The sequence below is a fragment of the Bactrocera tryoni genome, chromosome 5 (assembly GCF_016617805.1).
Source record: "Bactrocera tryoni isolate S06 chromosome 5, CSIRO_BtryS06_freeze2, whole genome shotgun sequence".
NCBI classification, from domain to species: domain Eukaryota; kingdom Metazoa; phylum Arthropoda; class Insecta; order Diptera; family Tephritidae; genus Bactrocera; species Bactrocera tryoni.
Window position 1 is genome coordinate 8,805,516 of NC_052503.1, and position 27,690 is coordinate 8,833,205.

A 27,690-nucleotide genomic window follows, 5' to 3' on the forward strand; every position below is an offset into this window, starting at 1 on the left:
CATCTGTACACAAAAAAGCAATAACGTAGTAATTTAACATGCTAACTATAGTTATATTGCAATCAATCTTTTGCTGTAAAATTGAATAAAAGCCAAATCATTTTCATTTTTGCATCAAATCCTGATACAAGACAATTTGCGCGGGCGCCAATTGGACAATTGTAACAATAAAAACTTAAGTTTTTAATTCAAACGAATTTTTTTCGTGACTAAAGCAACTCTGAGTATCGTAAGTTTTAGGACGTCATTAACTTTTTTCATTCGTTTTGATCGTGTGTGAGTGCAAATAAAATTTTTCATTTTCTCGAAATATATTTGGTGATTCCTGCTCAAGTTTGCGCAATAATTCAATTTGTTGAGATGAGTATGTATTTTAAATTTATTTACTAATAATGTTTTGTTAAGGATGTTCGCGATATTGGTGTGAAATGTATTGAAGTGTGCAGTAATGTTAAACTAATGTGAACGTAGTGGACATTTTGTGTGGTATTTATAATACAAATTTCTTTGTTTGAGAAACTTTAATCCAGTTGTAATTAAAAACATTTTATAAAGGTTCTTAGTGTAAAATGAGATAAATGTTTACAATTATGCATTTCATAACCGATGTGTGCTTTATTTATATATATTATATGTTTTTCAATGGTGAAAATACATATGTAACTAGAAATGTTCAAATTTTTTCTAGTGGAATTGCACTGAAAGTATAAACTAAATCGTAATGGAAAAATTTCCTCTAAAAGGCAGCAGGGAGATTGCAGCTGAAGGGAATAGTTACATTACAGCCTATCAGTCGGTATTAAAAAAGGTATGTGAGTTATACGCCTACTGTAAATGATATTAGTACATGAGTATATATTTAAGAGGGAGTATCTCAAATTCCGATAGCTTTGATTCGAAACGGAGTTAAATTTTAACTAAATGAGTTTGTTTACTATACAATAAAGATTATATTAATTCGTCCAAACAGCTGCAGACAAGCATAATCATATTTTGATTTACCGGAAGTATTTATAAGAAATTCCCAACGTGGCAAATAAGTATATTTCATTTTGGGAATTTAAAGTTGTTAAAATTATCACAATGTACTAAAAATAAAGAAAAATAAAAACTAACATTTTTAGTTGAGGTCAATAAGTAAAGAGGATTAAATATACAAATATTCCACAATATGATTATTTATTGTTACATTTAAATATATACTAATTTATAAAATTTTAATATTTTTAGTCGAATGGTCATACGGGAGCCATAGGAGATATTACTGATACTCAGGATCATCCATTGGCTACATCATCTCTAACAAAAGAGGGTAACGGCTCTGCAGCTAAAACTTCTCTCACAGTTCCCGACGACGACGACGACGAAATGATTGACATCACACCCCATTCAAGTCCAGGAGATGCGGGACATTCGTCCAGTTTTAATTACAAACGTCACACTTCGGCTGACTCAGATATGGAGGCTGATCATTACATGCGAAATCATCACCATGTTCCAACACATAGCGCCTTCGGCGATGCAAATGATAGTGAGTATTCGAGTTGCAAAGGTGATGTTTAGATTTGTTACGTACAGTTATATTCATATTAATAACTCCGGGAGTTTGCAACACTAATTTAATGTGAAATTGTGATTTCAGATTATTACTATATTCTAAGTATAATAATTGGAAAAAAAAAATTAAGGTTAGGTTACATGTCCTTTAAGTTTTCTCAAGGAGCATGAGATCTAATTTTTCTAAAGCTGCCATATCTTAGAGTTGAATGAACGAATTTTCATTTGAAACGGTAGGTTTGTTTGGACATGAAAAATCTGACAACAAATTAGAATCAAAGCTTTTATGTTGAAACAATAATATAATTTATTCAACAACAATTAAGTGGACACATTTTTTCAAGAACCATAAGAAGACGACTTTGTAGAGAAAAATATCTTTGGCAGATTGCCCCGGTGGTAGTTTGGGGCTGTTTCTCTTAGGGTGATTTGGACCTATTTTTTGAAAAAAAAAAAACAGAACATACGTTAAAATTTTTGAAAAAGTCGTACTCTCATATCCTGTAAGATATGATCTATTCTTTTCATCAGAATTTTTGAAATTTGTATTTTTTCTTTGTTTTTGCAATTTTTTTTATGGAGTGGAAAATTAGTACTATTAGTGATTCTATTTTATTGTCTGTAAAGCTTGATTCCGATCGTTCAGTTTGTATGGCATCTATATGCTTTAGTGGTCCGATATCGATTCCGACAAATTAACAATTTCATGGGTAGAAAAGCACGTGTGCAAAATTTTACATCGAAATCTCAGAAAACGAGATACTATTTCGCGATAGACATGGCTAAATCGACTCAGCTCATCGTGCTGATCATTTTTTATAAGGTATCCGAGGTTTATGTCTGAGTTTAAGAAACTTTTTGGCAAACTTAATATACCAGGATATAAAAACCGATTTTTTTACAAAATAAGTTTAAACCCCTTAAGACAAAAAAATTAATTTCTTTCTATCCCACATTAATTGAATTCCAAGTTTTCTGCAGTTTCTCTGCTATTTTAATGAAATTTTTCACCTACCTTGAAATCTTTTAGCATTGTTAAATGGATGTAAAGAAATTTAATGTAATTTATACATGTTGTTATTCGTCTAAAGGGTAGTATCCGAAAACAAGTTGAATAAAATTTTAATTGTAATGTTAGAATACGTACCACTTATCTCTTTTCATAAATGTGCGCTGCTATTTTTGTGAATATAACTGTATATATATATATGTGTGTATGATTCAACGTTCCTCCAAGATTGTTATAAATTATTATTTTATTTATTGCTACTGGAATAAATACAAATATTTGTGTGCACCTAAGCGTGAACGAGAACATTCATTCGTGTTACAATTCCAATCGCTAATTTTTTAAATGCGTTAATATTTTATCTACATGCTTTACAAGCCTTTAATCGTGCCCGCAAGTGTTAGGTGGGAATTGTTGATGCTCTGTGTCAATTATCAAAATATCAGCATACAGACTATTTGTTATCAACGTCTGCTTCTGTTGTGGACTCGTGTACTTTTGACGCATTCAATTTACACTCTTATTAGCACTTGGTAGAAGTGCAGGTTATTTTAATTGGATAATCAAGAGATAACTACACAGAACATTAGTTGAATTAATGTTCATCAGATCCAGCAAGCTTTCGACTTTTTGTCCAAAATGTTAGCTTGTTAAACTGATATCAATGCGTATTGAATTCTGACATTGTATCTACAATAATGATCATCTTCAAAATGCTTTGCTCGAGAACATATGCTATGGAAAGTTGATATTCGGAAGTATAATATTAATGACTTAATACGTTTGCAATTGCATTACATATTCTTTACATTAGAAGTGTATGATCACTTGCAAAGGTATCTCACATGGCTGATAACAGGCATTCCCATTACTTAAAACGCACATACTGTATGTATGAATGCATGTTAGGCATAGATTGTTTAAAATGTGATAATATCTTTTTATGTTTTTTGTCCCGTGTTTAACGGAGTGTTTAAAATATTTTACACTTGAACAAAGAGAGCAGCGTCTTACTATACTCCCATTGAAATTTATTTTCTTGCTTTCACATTTCTATTTGATTATACCTCTATAAATGTAGATATATATGTATATATTTACAATTTTGGCGATTGAATATTCACGTTTATTAAAAATTTGTTCTTTTCATGGGTAAAGGTGGAATGGCGTTCTACGGTGTATCGGGTAAGCTACAGAAATATGCACAAACATATGTACATACACCTATGTAAATTCTTATATCAGACGCACGTATGTATTTATGAACATCAAATTATTTAATATCTAGATGCACACGATGACATACCAGGTATTGGACAGTACGATGATTTTCACACGATCGATTGGCAGCGTGATATTGCCCGTGATCGCATGCGCCATCGCTATATAGTGAAAAAGCGGCAGGATTCATTATGGGATTTGCTGAAGGTTTGCTTATATATATATATATATATATATATGAATATGTAATAAAAGGAAATATTTCCACAGGGTGCTCATGACGCGTGGTCTGGTTGGCTCTGTGTCCTCTTTGTTGGTATTGCTGCTGGTTTTGTAGCTGGCATGATCGACATTGGCGCTAGTTGGATGTCCGATTTGAAGCATGGTATTTGCCCACAGGCTTTTTGGTTCAATCGCGAGCAATGCTGTTGGCCCACCAAGCAGTCCGTTTTCGAAGAAGGAAATTGTTCAACGGTAAATTTGTGATGCTATTACGAAATAACGTGTGCATAATGTTTAAGTGTTTGTTTTGCTTATTTAAAGTGGAAAACCTGGCCTGAGATAATGGGTATGGATCGCAATGGGACCGGTGCCTATATTGTCTCCTACTTCTGGTTCATTTTGTGGGCTTTGATGTTTGCAGCACTAAGTGCATCTTTAGTACGCATGTTCGCTCCATATGCTTGTGGATCTGGTATTCCTGAAATCAAGACGATTCTTTCGGGATTTATTATTCGCGGTTATTTGGGAAAATGGACATTATTAATCAAATCTGTTGGTCTGATGCTTTCTGTATCAGCGGGTTTAACGTTGGGCAAAGAAGGTCCCATGGTACATATTGCCAGCTGTATTGGCAATATATTTTCTCATATGTTCCCCAAATATGGACGCAACGAAGCAAAGAAAAGAGAGATCTTATCTGCAGCTGCAGCAGCTGGTGTTTCTGTGGCTTTCGGTGCACCAATTGGTGGTGTTTTATTCTCGCTGGAGGAGGTCTCCTACTACTTTCCGTTAAAAACACTGTGGCGATCTTTCTTTTGTGCATTGATTGCTGCATTTGTTTTGCGTTCGCTGACACCCTTTGGTAATGAGCATTCGGTTTTATTCTTCGTCGAATACAATAAGCCTTGGATATTTTTCGAGCTTATACCATTCGTCTTCTTAGGAATAATGGGCGTAAGTACTTGAATAAAATTGAAAAAAATTTCATTGTAATTTTTTATGTGTGAATAACATTGTAGGGCGTGATCGGTACCATTTTCATCAAAGCAAATTTATGGTGGTGCCGTTATCGTAAATTTAGCAAGCTAGGCCAATATCCTGTTGCTGAAGTGCTGGTGGTAACACTCGTTACTGGTATCCTATGCTTTCCTAATCCATTCACCCGAATGAATATGAACGAGCTTATTTACTTGCTTTTTAGCCAATGCTCTCCGGCCGACAGCACGAACCCCCTATGGTTAGTATCCGAAAATTTTATTATATATAGAGTTAAATCGTCTCAATAAAAATATCTAATTGACTAATTTCAGCGACTACAAGCGTATGAACATCACAAATGGAGCCACGTCTTCGATAGAAGTAACGGAGCCGGGTCCTGGTGTATATCATGCCATTATTTTACTGCTACTAGCATTTGTATTCAAGCTTGCTTTAGCTGTTTTCACATTTGGAATGAAAGTTCCAGCGGGATTATTTATACCATCTCTTTTAATGGGTTCAATTATGGGTCGTATAGTTGGAATTGGTATGCTTATGATAACTTATTGCCAGTTTGTTGTGTTAATCTTTTGTTGACTTTCATTTAGGTGTGGAACGTTTTGCGTACAGCTATCCGAATATATGGCTCTTTACGGGTGAATGTGTTAATGGCAAAAATCTGATTACACCCGGTTTGTATGCAATGGTAGGCGCTGCAGCTACTTTGGGTGGTGTTACACGCATGACCGTTTCTTTAGTAGTAATCATGTTCGAATTGACTGGCGGCGTTGGCTATATAGTTCCGTTGATGGCAGCAGCTATGGCTTCAAAATGGGTTGGCGACGCACTCGGTAGACAGGTGAGTTTTTTTTATCTCAAATCGAAAGTTCCAAATGTGCTCATTTTCTCCTTCCATTTTCTTGTTGTAATTTTTTCAGGGTATCTATGATGCGCATATAGCTCTTAACGGTTATCCGTTCCTAGATAGTAAAGAAGAGTTTGCACATACAACACTGGCAGCCGACGTTATGCAGCCAAAGCAAGTTGACAACATTTTTTAGAACGATCAATTTATTAAAATTAATTTTAATTTTTAGGAGAAATGAAACGCTTAATGTAATCACACAAGATTCCATGACTGTGGATGATGTCGAGACGTTATTAAAAGAAACGGAGCACAATGGATATCCCGTTGTAGTGTCAAAGGAAAGTCAGTATTTAGTGGGATTCGTTCTGCGCAGGGATCTAAATTTAGCTATAGGTAAATTAATAACTTTAAACTTTTCAACACATAAAATAATTAGAGATTTCTGTATTCCTTTAGAAAATGCCAAACGTTTGATCGAGGGCATAACTGGCGCATCAATAGTATTATTCACTTCAGCATCAGCAGCAACACAAAATTTGGGACCACCACCGCTCAAGTTGAAAAAGATACTTGACATGGCACCCATAACGGTGACAGATCAGACACCTATGGAAACTGTGGTGGATATGTTCAGAAAGTTGGGCTTACGACAAACTCTAGTGACACACAACGGGTAATTATTACAATTTTTTTTAGTCAATAAAATTGAACCATTCGAACATGTGCTAGCTATTGAACTTCGATTGAAACTCTAAGTATTTTCTTTAAACATAAATTTTAATTACATTAAATCTTTTCAGACGTCTGCTGGGTGTTATAACGAAAAAAGATGTTTTGCGTCACGTCAAGCAAATGGACAATGAGGATCCAAATACTGTCTTATTCAATTAATTGATAATATATATTGTCTTGATTTAACACAGTTCTTTTCGTACTTGGTGTTTGTCATCGGGATCCGTTTGGTGATTTTTCGTCTCGACAAACTCCTTGTTGTATAATAATTACATATTTAGCTGAATTATTTTCAATATGATTTTTTGTTACTCTAACTATACGTTTAGCATATACAATTCGTGCTGGCATCTAATTATGTATTTAATTGTATGTGTATGATCAAAGGATTATTTATTGTATTATTTCTCGAGAATTCAATATTATGCTGATAGGAAATTGTATTAATTCTATATTTTGGCAGCGCCAAATTTGATAAAATCAATCTTTCGAAGCTTAGAGGATTCAATTTTATGTACATATGTATATGAGTGCGCGTTAAGGATCCAATTTTTTCCATTATACAAGTATATATATATTTTTGATATGTTTTATGTAAATTGTTAAATTTATATGTTTACAATTTTAATATATTTCTATCGATCTGATATTTTGCAAAGAAAACCACTTTATAATACCATATAGACGATTTTATGTAAACTGTAAGAAATACTAGGATCATATAGCGATAGATGTATCAATAAAATGTCACCATATATCAAATACACTTTGCTGTGTATTCAATTTTCTTTACATCACTACTTATTAAGGGAAAAGAAATTAAAACAAAATGTATATGTAAAGATCATAAATAACTAAATTTGTTTATAAACATTTTTGCTTTATTGTAGCATGGTAGAAGATACTAATAACCCTGTTATAAGGCACATTTAAATTGTACAAAGCTTATAAGCAACAACTATATTTTCTTTCTTTGTTCAATTCCTATATAGTCTTCCTACTACGGGTTTCGATCGCGGACATTTTTGTTTTATACAATTTTTAGGAATACTTTTCGAGCAAAGTGAGTATAAACATTTTTAAGAAAAATGTGTATACACATGTGTGAATAATAGTAATGAAGCACCTTTTTTTTGAATATTTTGTGTCTGTGATTTGTAAACAAATCGGATTAAATGGTTGATGATTGTATCGAAGGAAACATATGAAATTTTTTATATTAGATCTATATTATAAATAAACAGTTATTATACAATACACATATTATTTTAAATATACTTGAAAAATTAATGTGCAGTCATGAAGCATTATTCATACAATTTTACAACAAATGTTTGTATATAAACGAGAGTGAATAATTAAACGCATATGTACATAGTAAAATTAAACACAATAAATTCCATTTATTATAAATTAATATTATTTATTATTGTTTCTTTTACACATTCCAGCAGATATACCGTTTATAAATATACATATTCTGTCATGCGAATTTTTCATATGCACCATCTAGTTGTCTATGTAAAATATTTGAAAGTCATCTGCGTAAAGTCCAGTGATTATCCAGTTCCTAAAAAGAAGTGAAATTTACTATAAAAATTCAGAATGTGGTGGAAAAAGTTAGTTCTCAACACAATTAAACACAACTAAAGTTCACGAGCACATTATACAATTTGTATGCAATTAAAGAAGTACCCATTATCACTACAGGCGATGAAGTTCCCCTTGCCACGTAAAGTCCCTTTAACAATAGAATGAATTCCACTGACTAAGCTGCAAAACAAGAAACCATATATCTATGTAGGTAGGAATCTTACATGTGCAGATTCAAATATAAATATTAAAAAAATTAATTACTTATAATATTCTAAAGAGCCATCAGTCCCGGGAGAATAGATAAGATGTCCATCCTTAGAACAGGCAATGGCATTTTTAAAAGGCAACGGGATGCGTAAGACCCGACTTTCCTTTGAAAAATAAATATAAATAAAATTATTGTTTAAAATGACACTTAAATATTTCTGTATTTTTTATTCGTTTATGTGTGTGTAATAAAAACTCACCTCCTCTGGTTGTGATATGCTGTGACAAAGGACTTGTCCACTTAAATCGCAACTTAAAACCGATGGGCAATTATTGAACACGGTTTTGATTAATGCTGAGATCATAAAAGAATGCTTTTTCAACGGCACTATTTCCATCTGTTTTCGCATTGTACCGAAACTGGTTATAGTACATAAAAATAAGGAACCATCCTTGATGCCTACCACACAAGTATTCGCAGTCAAACAAACAGCCGCTGTAATCTCACTGACTTGCGCTTTTAGTTGGAAACTTTGCAAAAAAATTGTTATAATACCTGTTTCCGCTTGAGATGTAGTAAAGCATTATTTGAATAAAATATGGACGTTCTAAAAATTAAATAATTTTCATATTTTTTGTAAACATGATTGTTATAAAAAAATATTATTGGTTATAAAAGTTACGATGACAAATAAATAATTAGTTCCGGAAGTTTATCACTCTTTCACACTTTGGTGTTCGTCCACACTTATTCAAAAAAATGTTACATACATATGTACATACAAACTTAGATATGCTTACTCATTTTCCAAAATCAATTCTTTGCCCACAACCCAGCTAATGATGAAACCATTAGAATGGAAACTAAGCAGACGATTTTCACTTGACCAGCACAAAGCCACAGCACAACCGTGAGGAGATGCTGCACAACAGAGTTCCTCGATTTCATATGTACTGGCCATAGTTGTACTTGATTTATTATCTCCAACTCGATTACTTGATCGACATCCCCATATATGTATGTCACCGTCCATGGTGGAGCCAGCAAATATGCTCTTGTTGAATGTATTCGTACTGAGGCAACCAAGACATGCCTTAAGCGGCAGACTTTTATATTCAGTATAAACAACTAGATTGGCAGTTTGCATGCGGTTGGGTACCAATAGCTTTAGGGTTTGTTGTAAATGATCACACCAGCTGTCATGTGGTGATCTGGTGCTTACTACTAGCATGGGTGCATTGTTTGTGTGTACAGATAACCATGTTGCGATGCCTTGAGAATTTTCTGCTCCTCCAACGGTGATCTTTTGATATATTTGAACATTCAATTTTTCGGTGAAAGAGGTAAAAGCGTGGTCAACGATCTCACAGCTGTTTAAAGGAGTAGTTCCTTTGAGTAGTTGTGCTTCAACAGCGGGATAAATTTTTCTCAACCACATAGCAAGCCTTTGCTGATCAACATGACTTTGTAATGAGTTAGATAGTTCTGTTTGTGTGCTTGCGTGTAAACGAAGTGTGGTTTCCACAGATTTATCCTGACTACTTGGCTCAAAGTCTGTGCTTACACAAGCTCCGACCATTTTACATTGCTTCCCCAACTGTTGTGTTGGCATGAATTCTAGAATTTCTGAGGAGTATTCCGACAACTCATCCATTTTATATATTTAATTATAAAAGATATTCAAGTAAAAAATTAAAATTTTTTTTAAGTTAAACAACATTGACTAAACGTCTGAAACGATTGCTTTCCGATTGTTATTGTATAGTGTTTCCTTGGAAACCATTTTCAAAATGATGTTTTTTTCTCAGTTGCTATGAACTTCAGTATTTGTAAATACCCAGCATGGCAATAAACAGAAATTCTGTATTGTGACACCAAATTCAAGGATTTTTACGTTTACCTGGTTTTATCTAAATTTTCTAAGTTGAAAATACATATGTATGTATGTACATACATTGATCTAACTTGCAAAGTATCGTACGATCAAAAAATTCGAAATTGAGTGTTCTATTGATTACGATCCACTCCTTCAAATTACGGACTTATATGTCCAATATTTCAAGGTGTATCAGATATAAAACAGTTTTAACCAATATTTAAATTTTTTTCATTCATTTTCCATTTTATAACGGGTTTAATTCTTTCCCTGCAAATGTCCGAAATGTTGTTACGTTATTTTGCATTTTAGGTGACGGTATGCATATAATTCTATGACCCTTTATTGAAATGGTAGTTTGAATATTTGTCTTTCAATCACGAAAGCTATAAATTAATCAATTTTTTTTAGCAAATCAACAAATATATAATATAAAAATCAAATATATATAAATATTTATACAAATTATAAGTGATGAAATGTGCGAAACTGATTAGCAATAACTATATTAATGTACTAATCGACTACATGTTTGTATATTCATATAACAGGTTTTAAGAAGTGTGGCATGGCGCATTTAAGTTTATTTTGAGTCAGCATATGCATATTTGAATATACTATAATGAGTATTATACTATTGACAAATTCAACTTCACAATAATGCTAAAAATCACATTATTTTTATTAACACACCATCTGCGTAAATATTAAACTTTTACCATTAAAAATAAATATATAAAAACCGGATAAAAGTAAATATCAACAGTCGTCACTGCTTTCGTTTATAATTAAGACATCATCTGGAGCATTGCAAATCGATGTCGTTCTTGGTTTATTTAATAAGCTTAAATCCATTAATTTTTCGAATTCATCGTTTTCACGACTACCTTTATTAAAAAAATAGCTTATATTTTCAACATCTTCACTCTCTGACGATATATTCCTATATATTTTATTTAGATGCTGCTCGCTTCCATTTAAGCTGTGTGTATGTGAACAATGTTGCTCTACAAATCGATCCACATGTGACCTAAGTTTTGGTGAGATTGTGGGGTTGGTAAACAAATTTAATCGTTTCGCCTTTTCCGTTAAGTTACGAATCTTGTGCCGTTTCGCATTTACCAAAGCATCAAAGCTGTCATCTAATGATATTCGCTTCGATAAAGGAGTGCCATTTTCATCTTTATGCGAACAAATTGATAAATTCCTTTTGTGAGCTATTAAATCAAGGTCGTCTTTAATACTCCATTCATTAAGTAAAATGCTTAAATTTTCTGTAACTGGTTCATAATGTAACGGTTGTCCTTTATGTGTAGTAATTTGGACAACTCGGTCAGGAGCGTTAACGATTCCACGTACTATATCTGAAATTTCATGTGCTAAATCATCGCAATCACTTTCTAAATCTGATGGAAAAGTTTTCGTAACAGGAGTAGAACACTGTGCTATTCTGTACAGACTGTGATTTTTAATAGGGGTAACATTTTCAGCACACACCTGTTGAGGCTTAAAGAATTTGTCAATCAATTGAATGCCTTTTTTGCTTGTACTTTTCTTTATTTTATTGGTTTTTGGTTCGATGGCCTTCGCTACTTCTTCGGTAGCATTTATTAAGTCGGTTAAATTTTCTAGCGAAATTAGCACGGCTTTATCAGATGCTTTGCCCTTCCGACGACCTTTTGCTGTTTTTGGTGGTTTTTCCTTGGATTTTAAGAAGGCATTTACCATTTCTGGATAGGCATTTTCAACCAAATAAAACGGTTCTATAGTGCTCCAAAGTCCAATAAGACCCTTCGTATTTTCTTTTTCGAATTCCTGCAGCTGATCTTCTGGTATTAGACCATTGAAGAAGCCATTCACATCCTCCCAAACAATTTCAAGGCTGATTACTCCTCGTACCGTTCGTTTTTTTACAATTTCTTTTATAGTTATATAAGAGTTTGCATTCAAATCTTTTATCTTTCTTAAATTTTGTACTTGCCAACGTGTTAAAATCGGTAAGAACTTCTGAAAGCAGTAAATTTCGGGCCATTGCAGCAGATGTCCAATTTGCTTTACAAATTTTATTATGTTCGGCTGTCTCCAAGTTAAAGCTAAAGTGGGAACCGTGGAGGGTTCGTTGAGGAATTCAGCAATGATTTCTTCGGACGGAAAAAACGGGTCCATCATTGCCTTCTTACGTAATGAAAGTTCTGCTTTCAAAGATAAACGTTCTTCTCTATAAGAAAATTAGAAATAAAATGTTTTATTAATAGATGTTTCAAATAAATGATTTCCACGAAATATAAGAGGCTCTATACTTACTTCCACAAGCTCTCATCACAACCACGATTAGTGTGGCAAATTCCACATCCGTTCTTTGTATGACTTTGCGTACGTCCCATGTGTCCGCAATTGCTGCAAATCAATTTGTCATCAACTCGCATTTCCAAAGCGGTATATTTATTGTCTTCTTGTCGCCACGATCTTATTCTAAATATAAGTACTGTGTATTCGTATTATAACGGTATTCAAACGTCTTATTATACCTTTCTAGTATTTCTTGTTCTTTGTACTTATTGAATAACTTTAAAACACCATCTCGCCCTATGCCGCCGATTCCTTCAGGACAGTAATCACAGCCACAGAGTAGTGCCATTACAATAGTTTTGTTTTGGCCGAAATCTGATGGATAATATTCAGTTTTTGTTTATAAAATATATTCTGATATGACAAGTATATACATACATTTATACGTACCCATTTTTCCTTTTATTTGACGCATGTCATAGATGTCTACTGCACCGCCTTGTGCTGCTTGGGCACCCTGAGTGGACACCGAAAAATTACGATAGACACGAATGGCGCCATAAGCAAAGCAATCTGAATCCTGGCTAATCACTCCATCAACTAACTGCTCCATAAAATTTTTTTTAAAAAGTTAATAATACAATAAAATTATTTTTATACCCCTTTTTTGTTAAGAAATGCGCCATATGCTTCAGCTTCGCCTGGTGCTTGAACACATTGGATACCCATTGACTGCAACAAGGTTTCGCATTGTTTCAACACATGGTTAAATCTTGTCCGACCTTTATCCTTTTCTTTAGTTTCTGCTGATGTTTTTTCCAATTTATTTTGTTTAGGTTTGGCACCACGGAATTGCTGCTCGGAGCGTTTTGAAATTATTTGACCCTTTAGTTTGGGCGCTTGGCCTTCTAGGATAAAAACGGGAGTCACGTCCTCCCATATCAAATAACATGTCCGAAAGAATAGGTTCCTTTTGTTTGATGTCAAAAATAAATTTATGTCGCGATCAGTGGTTATAAAATAAATTAAAAATATAAATCAGATATATCACATATACCTACTTCAAATGCTGTCTGGGATGCACAAAATAATCTACCACATTTAAACTTTCACAGATCCAGCCAGCCAGGTCTATAGCAACTTTTTTACCTCGTAATTCACATAAAGGCTTTCTCTCAGCATGTGGCGTTAAAACCGACCACAGATCCTTTACTCCCATTTTATAAACTATAATAATGTTTTGATATGAATTTAGAAGTAATTTGTATTTTTATACCAAAAATTCTTTCGCGGTTTTAAGTTTAAAAGAAGAAATTCAAAACCTGTAGAGCACAAAAAGTGGAAAAATTAAATAAAATTCAAATGTCACCTGAATATTCTGCATACCCCGTTGGAAAAAGTGAGTTTCTGTAGGGATATCGTCTTTTCGCTATTGCGTTAGAAAATATGCTTTAATGTATTTTATATTTATTATAGAATTGATATCCAGTAGTTTTAATAAATACTACATACATCTATTAAACGAATATTTTGTTTAAAAAGATTTTTCGTTGTTTAATTGTTTTAAAACCAAAAGCAATAAAATTTATTAGGAATCGATAACACAAAATTGATCGGTTTCAAGACCATACCTAATTGTTTACGAAAATTGCGCCCAACCAGCAAATCAAGTGAAGTAGTATTTGCAATAAGTCATACTATGCAATTTATTTAATTATTGCCGTATATATGAATTAATACAGTTGGAGAACAAACAGTGACTTATGGATGAAAAAAGTATGTATAGTCACATAATATTTTGGTATATACTTATGTATTTATGGATGTTAACATTGTTAGAATTTATCAAACGGAAGGAGAAGGCGCGAAGTGAAGGTAATACTCAACAACTGGCCGTTTGCTGCAACAATTTGGGAGATTTCTACAATCAGCAGGGAAAATACCAAAATGCCGTGCGCGAATATTTACAGGAGGCAGAACTTTACGCCAAACTGGGGAAAAAATTGGAAATGGCGAAAGCTCATAGAATGATTGGAGAAATGTATATGTTGCTTAGTGAATTTGGCGAAGCCAAAGAGCACATTAACCTTTACCTCGGTGAGTGTATTTATAAAAATGGTTAAATATTCATTAATTTCAATCATAATTTTAAGATGTTGTTAAAAGACTTCGTAATAAGGTGGAAGAGCAACGTGCTTATGCTACATTGGGACGGGCACACTTGTTGCATGGGCAAAGCACCACAGAAAGCGCTTCGATCACTATGGATCAGTTAAGGCAAGCTGAACGTGCCTTTCTAAAAAGTTTGCTTTTAATAAAGGAGTGAGTTCTAGTATCAGGTTTTATTGCGCAAAAGTAATACATATATTTTCCATAATCTTGTAAAGACTTTCAGGACAAATTTCAAAACAGGAACAATTGGATATGCAGGCACGTTGTTATCTTAATATTGGTGTTGTGAAAGAACATTTGGAAGAATTCCAAGAGTCAATTACATATATTGAAAAAGCTATAAAAATTAGTAAATCGCATGACCTATTTGAATTAACCCACTTATGTTATATTTCGATGAGTTTGCTATATTTTTATAAAATGCATGACTCGACATTAGCATTACGGTACTGTAATTTGGCGTTGGAGGTAGCGAAGCGTTTGCCGAATAGGGTCAAAAAAATTTGCGAAACACTTATTACAAAGTCGGAGATTTTAATTAAAGATGGCGATTTTGCCAGTGCTAAACAAATATTAACTAAAGCTTATAAGAAAAACACACCTGATGAAAACGACCGAAATGCGATTGAAAAATCATTACGAGTTGGTAAGTATAATATTAAAAAACTATGCACTTGGATTTCTATATCTTTCCTTATTAAATTAAGTCGTAAAGATTCACTTCTATTAATTTTTTCTTTACTTAGTCGTAAAGATTTGTCAAATTTTAGACGAATTGGTCACAACCAGCTTTTTAGACTATTCAAAACGGAAAAGTTTGTATGAGAAACTAGGTGATGGTTGCTGTCAACTACAAAATTATTCTAAAGCTATTGAGTACTATCAGCAAATGCTTAGTTGCGCTGAGAAAAACTTGGATCCATCAAAAAATTTAATTCCAATCTATGTAAGTCTCTATCAGACTTATAAAGATAATAGAGAATATGATCAGGCACTGGTGTATCTGTGGAAGGAATATGAGCTTAATAAGGATATTCCGTCTGAGGCATTTTCAACGCTTTGTGCAATAGCCGAAGTGTGTGAGCACCAACGACAATCGTTTTGGACAATACAAGATATTTATCAGAAGGCGAAGCTGCAAGCAGCAAAAAATACTAATGAACGCGAGCGAGCACAACAAGAACGTGTTGTGTTTGTGCGTTTGAAGCGTCTTATGTTAAAACACAAGATGCAAATGCTTGTAGATGAGTTATTGGAAGAAGCAAAAGAGAGAGGTGAAAATATAAAACTTTTTAAAATAGTATACATAAATATTTTATTCCAATATTTACATTTCTATCACCAAGGCATACATCTACAAAATGACGACGATGGAAATAGCGACACTGAGTCAGATGACAACGCGGCGGCAGTCAATGAAGAGAATACGCCTGAGCTTGGCGATGATGTGTGTCTTGATGACTTAACCGATTCAGATATGAGTGACTTAGATGAGACAGAAAAACCACGGCCTCATCGGGCAACACGAGGGGTTCGTGCCCTCACAATAAAGCGTAATAATAAAGGCGAAACGCAGTTGCATCAAGCGTGTATAGCGGGAAATATAGAGTTGGTGCGTCGACTTCTTGACCAAGGTCATGTGGTTAACGTTCGCGATCATGCCGGTTGGATTCCTTTGCACGAGGCCAGCAATCATGGATTTCGAGAAATAGTAGAGCTACTGTTAGATCGTGGAGCAGCTGTTGCTATTAATGATAAAGGGGGTATTAGTTGTGATGGAATAACACCACTTTATGATGCCTGTTCGAATGGGTTTCTCGATGTAGTGGAACTGCTCTTAGAACGTGGTGCAGATACAGCAATCAAAACCGATTTCGGTGAAACTTGTCTGAATGGTTTGGATAAATGGCGACGTTCAGCTATGTTGACCGATGGTGAGCAAGCCCATTACGAAGAGATTAGATCTAGACTTGTGGCAACACTTTCGAAGACAGGAATTTGTAAGAAATCGGCAGCACCTTTAACAAATGCTCAAGTTGAGCCTGCAACAGATGCTGAATCGGATAGCGGTGACACAACTTTGGTTGAGGAAGAACTGCATAGTGGTGGTAGAAAACGCACTAGTCTAAATCGTTCTGAAATTAAAAGAGCTGGAAAGGAATCGAATAAAAGGTCTCCACGTGACAAATCTGCTGGCATGGAATACAAAACAGTAATGGCACAGTTGAAACATCCGAATCGTGCAAACAAATTTGAAGAGGATACCTTTGACGGCTTAAGTTGCGAGCCAGGTTCGTCCAGTTCGATAAAATCTCGACGCAGTGCATTATTGGATGAGGACGAAATAGATGATAATGATTGGTTAATTGATGATTTGGGTCCAGAACGCAAAAAACGACGTTTCCACACACCAAACAAAGAAATAGCTTCAACCTCTAAAGAAAATCTAAACACCGACACCATGAGTTCAACATGGTGTGCAGATGATGCTCTTGCACCTGATGACGCATTTCAAGTACTGCTAGATGCGGCAACAGCTCCGACGAAACAGCAGCGCAAAAAGCAAACGAGCAAATTGCGTTTATCCGGTTCGTCTAATGTCAGTAATTGTTCAAATTTGTCAATCGGCAGAGGTAACAAGACCAAACATCAATCCTCATTACTGGAAAATGGCTTTTGCCGCTTTCGCAGCGAGAGTCCCAGATCGGGTGATGATTTCTGTGATCTGCCGTCAACAACAAATGAACCTGATTCAACAACCGCATCCATACACCTGCTGATATCGCCCTCAAAATCATCGCCGATTAAAGTACAAGCAACCCCGGTCATGCCAACAACGATTTCATTTAAAATTAAAGTTGAAAATGAATTGTTGTTGGTGCCCGTTGAGCGCAAAAAATTGAATGACGTTAACATACGTTGGCTGGCGGAAGAGGCTGCAAGACGCTATTACAAGTATGTAAACAAAATTGCCCTCAGTGTTAACAGGTCCAATATAAGTGCTCTTTCCTTCACACAGCTTAGTAGGATTGAAGCCGATTTTGCGTTTAAAAACCGCCGATGGTTTTGCCTACGAAGAGAATGATTCATTGAATGTGGCGCTGGAACAAAACATGATATTGGCAACAGTTTTGGACTGGCAGATATCGCCACTAGGCCAGCGTTACGAAGAAATGTGTCATCAGCTTAAGAAAGGTTAACACATAGTTAAATAATATATATATAATTTTTTTTTATTTCATAAATATAATTCCAATTGATAACGTTATTTTCAGATGTCAATAGCGCAGTGTTGTTTGCATTGGAGCAAACACAGACATCGAATATTATTTGTTTAGCTGATTTTTGGCTCCTACCGCCCATCACCGAGCCTATATTCAAGGCAGTGCTGCATCAAGCTAACCTGCGAGTAATTAATTTAAAAAATAATTTCATACAAAACGAAGGCTGCCGTCAGTTGGCCAAGTCCTTACCTACACTGAGGCAGCTGAAAACTTTAAATTTACAAGGCAACCTGATAACTTCGGAAGGGGTAGACATCCTACTCTCAATGCCAAGTGGGCTTGAGGAGCTCGAAGAGCTGAACTTGAGTCAAAATCCATTGGGCAACGACAGTTTAAGAATTTTGGACAGATTTTGTAGCAGCACTGCAGCTAAGTCTCTGCAACAACTGTCACTATCGAATTGTAATTTAACGAATTTGTATGATTTTGACTTGGCTTTCTTTCAATTAAGTGCGATTGATTTGAGCTATAACAAGCTTACGAATGATTCCCTGCGTAAACTTCTAGCCAAATTAAATGCATCTCGCCTAAAAGAGCTTAATCTGAGCTATATACAGGAATACACATCCGCAGACGAACGAAATGCGGCCATGATTGCTGAACATATCACGTCCTTCTTTGAAAGCGGTACGTGTGAGAAGTTTCGGCGCATTAAGCTTTGCGGTTGCCATCTTAGCGATCTGAATTTATACAAAATATCCGAAAACCTTCAAAAGGCCTGCGATTTAGATCTACTTGACCTGAGTGATAATAACAAATTAAGTGGCGCCACTTTTCTAACTGTATTATCAAAGATTCCACACCTGCGAAAACTTTGCGCTCTGAATTGCGTGCACTTTGTGGATGAGGAACGCTTGGAGAAGGTGCAGCAATTGAAGCAAATTCCAAGTTTTTTATCGCTTACTTTAGGCGACAAATGCAATGAATATGAGCCGCGTCTGCGCAGCTTATGGCAATCACATTGGGGCGATAAAGCGAAAATAAAATCATTTTCCGCGTGCTTACTATTACATATAAATGAGCAGGATTTGATTCAGAATTGGTGATAGATAAACGGTTGATTTTACGAACCCTTCTGGAGATTAAACATATTCACTTTCGAAGAAGATATCTATATCGGGACTATTATCCAACTATAGGCTGGGTCTCAGGATATTTTGATTAACGTAAGTGTTTTATGCTTGTAGTGAAGAAAACTTTGATAGTTATCAATTGGTATAAGTATTTATTAAGGATCAAATTTGTACATACACTTATATATAGTACAACAAAACGGTGCCAATCACAAATAAACTACATTTTTGTTATTAAAAAAATATGGCATATTGGAATTGACCGTGCATACCACCATCGGGTTCACATAGTCGTAATGCTCCGGGGTTTTCTAAAAATAATTGTCAACTATTAGTCTTAATTGTCTCGCATACGCAGGAAGAAGATACCCGGCTATTGGAGAAATGAAACTGTTGAAGGACTTGTATTTATCAGTGCTGCTAGGACTACTTTGTGCCACTGGGTTAAGTCAAGTGATGTGATTGATCCAATGTAATCTAATTTCCCTCAGCACAAATAGAGATAGAGCATCGAAATAGCCACCAGACATGCTGCTGACGAATAATATTAGTTTCATTGACAACAATTTCATCTTGGTCCAACACATTTGATAGACACAATTCAATGCCAGTTCGTCCGTTCTTAACCCGTATCTACCATACGCATCGGACTCAATGCGCTATAATCTGTGGTAACCGCGAGTAGATAACTGCAAAAACCTTTCCTTACTAAAACCTGTTCGATGCCCCCATTTATATGTTTGTCACTGTATATAAAACAATCTAGTCTTTTGAATCATACGTCTTCTTGGCATTGTTATCAGTAAACATACAAATCTGGTATTTTAGCGATACCAAATGCTTCACTAAGCAGAGACATGTATAAACAACTACCCCCAGGCGGACAATAATATCTCCGTCTTCGTATTGTTTGAGCTGATAAGTGATAGGGTTCTTAGTGCGCATTGAACATTGAACCAATTAATGAAAAGTATTGTCATAAAAATTTAAATTGCATGTCATTGTTTTGTAGAATGTTTTATTTCTTTTGACCTACCTATCGATGTAGTTAAATTATAATTTTTTTTCTTATTCCATATAGTAATTGCTTGAAAGAATCAAGCAGTTCGTAAAAAACTTACATAAATTTAATTTAGATTTTTCAATACATATTTTACATAAATAAAAATATTTCCTAACTTATTTAGCTGATTGTTTGGCCTCTTCCAACATATTTCTGGAGATGATTAGACGTTGAATTTGCGATGTACCTTCGTATATTTGGTAAATTTTAGCATCACGCATCAATTTCTCGACGGGATAGTCGGTGTTGAATCCGTTGCCGCCGAAAATCTGTACAGCATCGCTGGCAATCTTGTTCGCCATATCCGCCGCATGGCACTTGGCTATCGAAGCGTAGTAGCTGTTACGACGGCCTTGATCTACTTCCCATGCCGACAAGCGGTAAGCCAGACGAGATGTTTCCACCCCGATCGCCATGTCGGCGAGCATGAATTGTACAGCTTGATGATAGGCGATTGGTACACCGAAAGTTTTACGTTCCAACGAGTATTTCAATGCCTCGTCTAAACAACGTTGCGCCAGGCCGACAGCACCAGCAGCCACAGGTGGGCGCGTTTTATCGAAAGTGCCTACAATAAGATATATACATAGTGAATACTTTAGTTTCATGAACATTTGATATACTTAATGAGATATGAAAAAAACAGTCTCAATCTTTCGTTGAAACCTTTACTCACCCATGGCGATTTTGAACCCGGCACCTTCACCGATCAGCACATTCTCCTTGGGAACACGTACATCTTCGAAAGTGATGCCGCGTGTGTCAGACGCGCGTTGTCCCATATTTTGTTCCTTACGACCAGGCGTAAGGCCGGGTGTGTCACGGTCGACAATGAAGCCGGTGAAAGCTTTAGAGGCGGGCGCTTTGGGGTCGGGATTGGTGCGTGCCAGCACGAAGTACCAATTTGCCACGCCACCGTTTGTGATCCACATTTTCTGTCCATTCAAAATGTACTCGTCACCTTTGCGCTCAGCTTTCGTTCTAATGCCGTTAACATCGGAACCGGCACCAGGTTCTGTAACTGCATAAGCGGCAACTATAGGTTCCTCCAATAGGCGTCCTAAATATTTCTTCTTCTGCTCTTGGTTACCACCAATGATAACAGGTGTTTGCTGTAGCCAAGTAAGAAACGATCATATTAGAACAGTTGATGATTGCCATCTACTCATTTACTTACACCCAAACCACTCGCTTCTAGCGCTGTCATGATACCGGTGCAACCGTATGCCAACTCTTCGGCAATTAGACAACTGGTATAACAGTCAATGTCCATGCCACCGATGTCGGCTGGTATATGGTTGTTCATTAAGCCCAATGACCATGCCTTCTTGATAATATCCCATGGATACTCGCCAGTTTTATCATGATGAGCCGCCACCGGTATAATTTCCTCGCGTACAAATTTGCGTGTCAGGTCTTGAAATTGTTTTTGGTCATCGGTAATACCGAAGGAGGGTCCAGTAGGTATGACGTGAGAAAGTGCGGCATAACTGCGGGATGTCAATTGACGCAGAGGCGTGGCCGTAAGCTGAAAAAACAATGTCAATTTCATTGTAGTATATGTATATTCCGGTGATTTAGATCCTATTGTCATATATACGGGTGCAACGGATGCTTTGCATGCTTTTAAATGAAACGATTTATTAATTTCTTAAACACTAGCGTAAATAGGAGATTTTAACATTATATAGCCTCAATAACCAACCCATATTTTTAAAATGGCTGCCCGTTACCCGTTTCACCCTAAAAACAACTGGTACATTATTTTAGATCTAACCGAATATATGGTATACATATGTATGTATGTTTATTTGTGAGCATAAGCATTGTATAACCACAACTATTTGTTTTTTTTTTTTTTGGAATACAATTTTAAAATTTTTATAAAAATTCTACACAAATTTTTCTCAAAAATTTTTTTTTTCACGTCGAAAATCTAATCGAAACCGAAAAAATAGTCAGTGTTACTTATATTTTGAACCCGCTGTTGCACGTCAAACGTATTATCCAGCCGCAATTTTTTGTTTGTTTATTTAAGATTTGCAAATAGCAAAGAGGAAAAAAAATATCGCATAAAAATGAAGCACCCTAATGCAATGCACTTATTTCTTTATGAAGTAATTATCATGATAAATTCACCCAAGCTTGCTTTGCTCTAATAAACAAGTCATCCACATTAAAATAATATTCACCAAATCAAAAAAAAAAACAAAAATATTTGCTCAAAGCTTCTCGTATAAATTAGCGGTTATTGTCAACTTATGGGGGGTCAAAGTACAGAATTGACGCTTATAAACAAACAAAAATAATCTACTTGTTCGGTTTGCTGACGTCTCGTCATTGCACATAGAAATTCACATACATACTACATCACATACATATGTATATGTACATACATGTGCACTTGGCCTAAAAACAAAAAAAAAGCAATTTTATTCGAAATTTTTTAATTTTCACACTATTTTAACAACATTCGCTCACCAGTTGGTTTACAAAATTGATTTAGATTATTTTCACCGATCTTTGCTTAAAAATATGATCACTCTCTCGCATTCTTACCTTATTTAAAAAAGCCATAATTATTTTTGATTGCGCAAATATATTCCAAAGCTAAAAAGTTGGCGCTAGCAAAATCTAAATGCCGATGAACACTGTGTTGTTTGTGAGAAGTTTTGTTCCTGCTTACGGTACGTCGCGAATACGAATAAAATTAATTTTGCAAAGCACTCTTGCTTTATTATTGAAAGCCAATGCATCGGATTTGGACTTTGGAACTTCGCGCTCTGTGTACGTAGAGAGTAGAGAGTAGAGTCTCATACTAGTTGTTATCAACACATTTGTATATTCCCACAAACATACGTAAGTGTTTATGTTGTTTTGTTTTCTTCGGCATAAAAAAGTGTTGTCGTTGCTTGCTATTCACCACAGTTTATATATGTACATCGTCAGTTTAATGTTACGTTCTTACGTCACCGCAGTAGAGAACGGAAGTACGTATGTATATACTTTAACGTAGCAGTTTGCGTATAGCGATGGCACAATGCCGTTTCTCTTACCACATACATATACATACGTATGTATGCCCGCCATTATTAACAAATATTGTATTTTTAACGTAACTCCGATATTATAGACGATAGAATGTTTGTATTTGATATTTATAAGTCAACATTACCTCTATTATAAGTATAAGAAAATACCCAATATCTGTATGTTTAAATTTAATATTTCGTTGCCTAGATGCTTGACCGAGGTTCTAGTCCTAATTCCAAGGAAAGTGTGTCTAAAATTAGATTTGAGACACTTGGCTAAAGTTATGCCGGATGTAGTGCTCAACTTCCTTATTGAGTATGTAATATGGCTAAATTATGAATTCAGTCACACAAACAAATGTACATACAGCACGCACAAACATGCACGCATACAAATGTATGTACATAAATGTATGGATGACATCTCGGTGGACCATCTTAGCAACATCGCAAGCGCGGCAACACCCTATTTTGCTCACCCTGCCAAAGGGGGTCGCGTAGTCGCGTAAATACGAGTATATTTTTCTCATATCCCAGACCATGAGGAACACATTTAATGTGTTATGCTTTCTTCGGTGGCATTCTTTTGCAAGACGCTTTCGCTGTTGTTGTTGTAGTTTCCTTGTTTTCGTTGTATTTGTTTGTGATTTTGTGCCAACACCGACGAGGTGGTTGGCCCTGTTAACACCAATACTTACACTCGGCCAGGGCTTTAACGCATGGGTTCGCCTGATGTAGATGCCGAAGCGATGCGAAGTGTTGTGTGTGGAAAATCCTGCAATGCCATAAGGCAAAGGCTAAAGCCAGAGCATTTTACGAAAGCACTATCAGTTGTTTGACATTGTTCCTGGCAAAAGGTTGTCCTGACGGCTGACATTGCGAAAACTCCACTTGTACACCAAATACTCACACAAACAAATTGCTCACAACCAGTTTTGGTATACCCACAAAATGTGAAAATATTTTTATGGAAAAGTTATCTAATCGTTTTCAAAGTGTAGAAATTTTAAAGTTTGGTTCAAAGTGTTCATACATACATATGTATATGTAGTATACCTTGAAAAAGTGATATTGGTTAGATGCGTTAAGGAGTTGGAAAAGTAAAAATATTTAAAATATATACAATATGCCCTCTCATATATGTATATTTGCTAAGTGATCTTATGTAAAATTTGCGGCACGTAAGCGGTGAAAGTGAAAAAATATTGAATCTTCTTTCGAAAAAATATAAATATTTTAGTGAAAGTATGCACTATATACATATTTATGCAAAATAATAGATATTAATTCGAGATACAAAAGTTTAACGTGTGTTCCTGCACGTACACGTTCAGTAAATTTTATATCTGCATACATACAAAAATTTATTGAAAATATATGAAATTTTTCGAAAAATTAAAAGTTCAAAATCCTTTGGAAACTTAATTAAATTATTATTCACTTTAATACATAAAAATTATATAATCGCCTAACAAAAATGGCACAATTCGTAACGCACATACAACCGACGTTGCTGGAGGCCTCACAGGGCCATGTACCACATCACCATGGCCATCAGGTTGGTGTGCAACACACATCACATTTGCCTCATAGCGGCCATAACATGCCATCGCCGCCAACATCGCATAATCATCACCCGCATTCGCATCATCAGCAGCATCAGGAACAACATCACCACAACCACCGCCATAGCCCACCATCGCAACTGTCGTCCCCGCCAAGTGGCGCACCCATACACCATTATCACATGGGCAAACATGGCGCCAAACATGAGCACTTTGGACATCACAGCTCTGTAAGTACATGGTAACCCAACAGCTTTTATGAATATATATATATATATATATAAATATATTTAGCGCCTAAGTATGTATTGTATGTGTATGGACGTACCTTTAGTAGGTATCTGCGGCATAAACATTAAAATAGATCCTTTGTGGTCTCATCAAAATATTACACATGCCTTAATGAGCGTATATTTTCAGAGATGATTAAGTAGTTAAGGAGACCTCATCCTTAATGGCTTATTTACAGTTAATCAGGTGCTCATGTCAATATTTAGATCTTACTTTGGCCCACAATGGTTATTTGTATGGACATGAAATAACATCCCTAATTGAGTATGTGTACGCCCAAAGGCTATAACATGACTGTGCATATCCTGTCCGTTAGATGATACGCGTGTAGAGATGTGTAGATGTACAAAGAGTGACGTAATTCCGCAATGAGACAGAGATGTTGCGCAGGCAAGATTTAAATGTTGGATTTTCAGCGATGTCGCCAGTTTGGCAGCTAAAGCAATAAAATATTTGGGTTAAAGGGCGTGAGGCATTACTAATCGCTGAGGCTATGTTAACGTGCAAATGTATGTATGTAGCCACTTGGTCAACAGAACACAAAGTGATTTTGTAAATTCGCATTTTTATTTCTTCTTCCCCTTAGGGCGCTGTAGTTCGCTTTGCTCGGTATTTATTTTATGAATTCTAGGTGGAAGTTCCCTAATACTCTGTTATGATGAGACATGGTTATTGTTCACTTTCTTAATTTTACAATTAACCTCCATTAACCCACTTTAAATATTTTTGTATATGTATTTTTTATGCCTGTCGGATTATGCTCCATATTCGTGTTATTGCTAAAGAAAGAGATTTTCTCCGTTACTAACAGAAAAAGTGCCAATTACAAGTATTCGTCGGATCTGAGAGTATCTTAGGCCTGTACATACATACATATAACACCAAACCATTTGTTTAGACTCCTATAAATGCTCATTCAAACGACTCTGTCTGCAATCCATTCTACAATCCACAACCAAATGATCGCACTAAATCCCAGAGCATAAGGGAATATAAATATCTAATTCTATTGCTCTCTCTGAGTGGTTTTGCGAAATAGTATTTAAAAATAGATGGAATTGTTTTCAAAATTCTGCTCGAAATAACATAAATACTGAACACACAAGTACTCTCGACCAGAAATTGCTCGCCATAATGATATCCACATGCTTCTTCGGAAACTACAAAATGGATTTCATTTTCCTTTGCAGTATACAAATTGTTTTGCCACCGCTTGCTCGTCGGGCTATAATGTGAGAAACCGAATTAAATGAATTCGTAGGACTATTAATTAAAATTATTGATTAACAGTTATCCAACCAACCGCAAATAAAGCTAAAAAATGTTGTCTCTGAAGAAGCGCTTTCCATCGCTCCAAAGTTTGGGTGTAAGTGAAGAGTTCTGTGTGCAAAATATTGTATATAAATAAAGAGAAAAAGAATTTTATGGAAATTGATTATATGCAGCAGGGCTGGCAACGAGCTTATGAACTAGTTTCGCCCTTTGCAAGGTAGAACGGTAATTTTATTTTAATTGCTTGGTAAATTGTAGTCAAAAACGAATTATATGTATTACTTAAGCAAATCTAGGCAATTTGCTTCATTATGTATGCCTTCTTATGTACATACATACATATGCATAAATACATATCAACATTTATTGGCTTTGGCCTTAGATGTTTGTTGTGAAATTTCTGCAATAAACAACTACAACTCGTTGTACACTTGCAGACCCTGTAAGAAAATCAAAGCATGAAATAAGTTCTTGCTGCTTGCGACAATTTGGTAAATTAGAACTTTAACTTTTTTAAATAAAAGGGAAGTCGTATAATAAGTGTTTACCCAATAGGGAGGAAAGATAACATAAAAATAGTAAAGGGGACAATTAGCATATGAGAAACTTAATCGGAAAACTTGGAAACTTTATGTACCTACTAATCATGAAATGAGGTGATCTGATTGTGAGTGTGTAACAGCATGTGTTGTGTATAAAAAGCAACCAAATACTTCGTTTGTATGGCAGCTATATGTTATAGTGGTCCGATATCAGCAGTTCCGACAAATGAGCAGCTTCTTGAAGAGAAAATGACGTTTGCAAAATTTCAAAACGATATCTTAAAAACTGAGTGACTAGTTCGTATATATACAGACAGACAGACTGACAGACAGATGGACGCACAGACAGACAGACGGACATGGCTACATCAATTCAGCTCAACATACTGATCATTTATATATATACTTTATGGGGTCTCCGACGCTTCCTTTTGGGTGTTACAAACTTCGTGACAAACTTAATATACCCTGTTCAGGGTATAAAAAGATAGATAGATAAGATTTGAAAGGTACCCGTTCAGAATTTTATTACGATTTCTTACATATTGATCGATAGATATGTTATAAAGTCAATGGGAAGTGCAATAATATCTATATTAGGTATATGGGAACTAAGAAAGTATTGGCCAGATTCCACCCATTTTTGGTACAAGGGCATGCTGTTATCACAAAAATATTCTCGAATTGCAATACTAGAACTCACAGGTGTTCACATATTTGGAGTCTGGTTTCTTGTAAAGTTAAAGTCCGATTTCGATAATTTTTGGACGTAAGATTAAATACCTTGAAGACACTATTTATGCAAAGTTTTACTCGAATAACGTCATTGATGTTTGATTT

General features: G+C 35.3%; 6 protein-coding genes across 16 annotated transcripts in view; 3 read left to right on the forward strand and 3 right to left on the reverse strand.

Moving 5' to 3' along the window:
- Positions 1-193: 193 nt before the first annotated feature.
- Positions 194-7,374, forward strand: LOC120779140 (H(+)/Cl(-) exchange transporter 5). Of its 3 annotated transcripts, XM_040111345.1 has the most exons (14): positions 194-364; positions 689-808; positions 1,231-1,531; positions 3,725-3,751; positions 3,855-3,994; positions 4,058-4,261; positions 4,331-4,963; positions 5,029-5,246; positions 5,320-5,534; positions 5,596-5,846; positions 5,926-6,026; positions 6,085-6,248; positions 6,312-6,528; positions 6,656-6,746. In XM_040111345.1, exons 2-14 carry the CDS (start codon positions 722-724, stop codon positions 6,744-6,746), a joined length of 2,649 nt encoding a protein of 882 aa, XP_039967279.1. In that variant the 5' UTR covers positions 194-364; positions 689-721. The 3 variants fall into 3 exon arrangements, with proteins under 3 accessions (XP_039967279.1, XP_039967281.1, XP_039967280.1); XM_040111347.1 differs by lacking the exon at positions 3,725-3,751; XM_040111346.1 differs by lacking the exon at positions 194-364 and having other exon boundaries at positions 722-808; positions 6,656-7,374.
- A 610-nt stretch (positions 7,375-7,984) lies between these two features.
- On the reverse strand, positions 7,985-10,737 carry LOC120779143. Its single transcript, XM_040111350.1, has 5 exons — positions 9,192-10,737; positions 8,651-8,921; positions 8,445-8,554; positions 8,283-8,360; positions 7,985-8,157 (listed from the first exon to the last, which is right to left on the reverse strand). The coding sequence occupies exons 1-5, from the start codon at positions 10,043-10,045 to the stop codon at positions 8,097-8,099; spliced, it is 1,374 nt and encodes a 457-aa protein (XP_039967284.1). The 5' UTR covers positions 10,046-10,737; the 3' UTR covers positions 7,985-8,096.
- Positions 10,738-10,819: 82 nt separating this feature from the next.
- On the reverse strand, positions 10,820-13,851 carry LOC120779142 (flap endonuclease GEN). 2 transcript variants are annotated; one of them, XM_040111349.1, is made up of 6 exons: positions 13,618-13,851; positions 13,217-13,526; positions 13,007-13,160; positions 12,796-12,931; positions 12,572-12,733; positions 10,820-12,485 (listed from the first exon to the last, which is right to left on the reverse strand). In XM_040111349.1, exons 1-6 carry the CDS (start codon positions 13,773-13,775, stop codon positions 11,027-11,029), a joined length of 2,379 nt encoding a protein of 792 aa, XP_039967283.1. In that variant the 5' UTR covers positions 13,776-13,851; the 3' UTR covers positions 10,820-11,026. The 2 variants fall into 2 exon arrangements, with proteins under 2 accessions (XP_039967283.1, XP_039967282.1); XM_040111348.1 differs by having other exon boundaries at positions 12,572-12,739; positions 13,618-13,850.
- Positions 13,852-14,217: 366 nt separating this feature from the next.
- Positions 14,218-19,384, forward strand: LOC120777971 (tonsoku-like protein). Its single transcript, XM_040109602.1, has 8 exons — positions 14,218-14,332; positions 14,396-14,653; positions 14,710-14,878; positions 14,944-15,374; positions 15,475-16,002; positions 16,075-17,683; positions 17,748-17,923; positions 18,004-19,384. Exons 1-8 carry the CDS (start codon positions 14,320-14,322, stop codon positions 19,056-19,058), a joined length of 4,239 nt encoding a protein of 1,412 aa, XP_039965536.1. The 5' UTR covers positions 14,218-14,319; the 3' UTR covers positions 19,059-19,384.
- Positions 19,385-20,172: 788 nt separating this feature from the next.
- On the reverse strand, positions 20,173-22,870 carry LOC120777973 (probable medium-chain specific acyl-CoA dehydrogenase, mitochondrial). Its single transcript, XM_040109611.1, has 4 exons — positions 22,708-22,870; positions 21,326-21,676; positions 20,825-21,260; positions 20,173-20,716 (listed from the first exon to the last, which is right to left on the reverse strand). Exons 1-4 carry the CDS (start codon positions 22,723-22,725, stop codon positions 20,265-20,267), a joined length of 1,257 nt encoding a protein of 418 aa, XP_039965545.1. The 5' UTR covers positions 22,726-22,870; the 3' UTR covers positions 20,173-20,264.
- Positions 22,871-24,634: 1,764 nt separating this feature from the next.
- The window catches only part of LOC120777969 (ankyrin-3), a 57,011-nt gene continuing 53,955 nt past the window's right edge, over positions 24,635-27,690 (forward strand). For 2 of the 8 annotated variants that reach the window (XM_040109591.1, XM_040109592.1), the window contains exon 1: positions 24,635-24,975. In XM_040109591.1, coding sequence (XP_039965525.1) covers positions 24,658-24,975 — 318 coding nt within the window. In that variant the 5' untranslated portion in view covers positions 24,635-24,657. Of the gene's footprint in view, positions 24,976-26,246; positions 26,403-27,690 lie in introns of those variants that run through there. The other 6 variants (XM_040109593.1, XM_040109594.1, XM_040109599.1 and 3 more) reach the window with 4 other exon arrangements.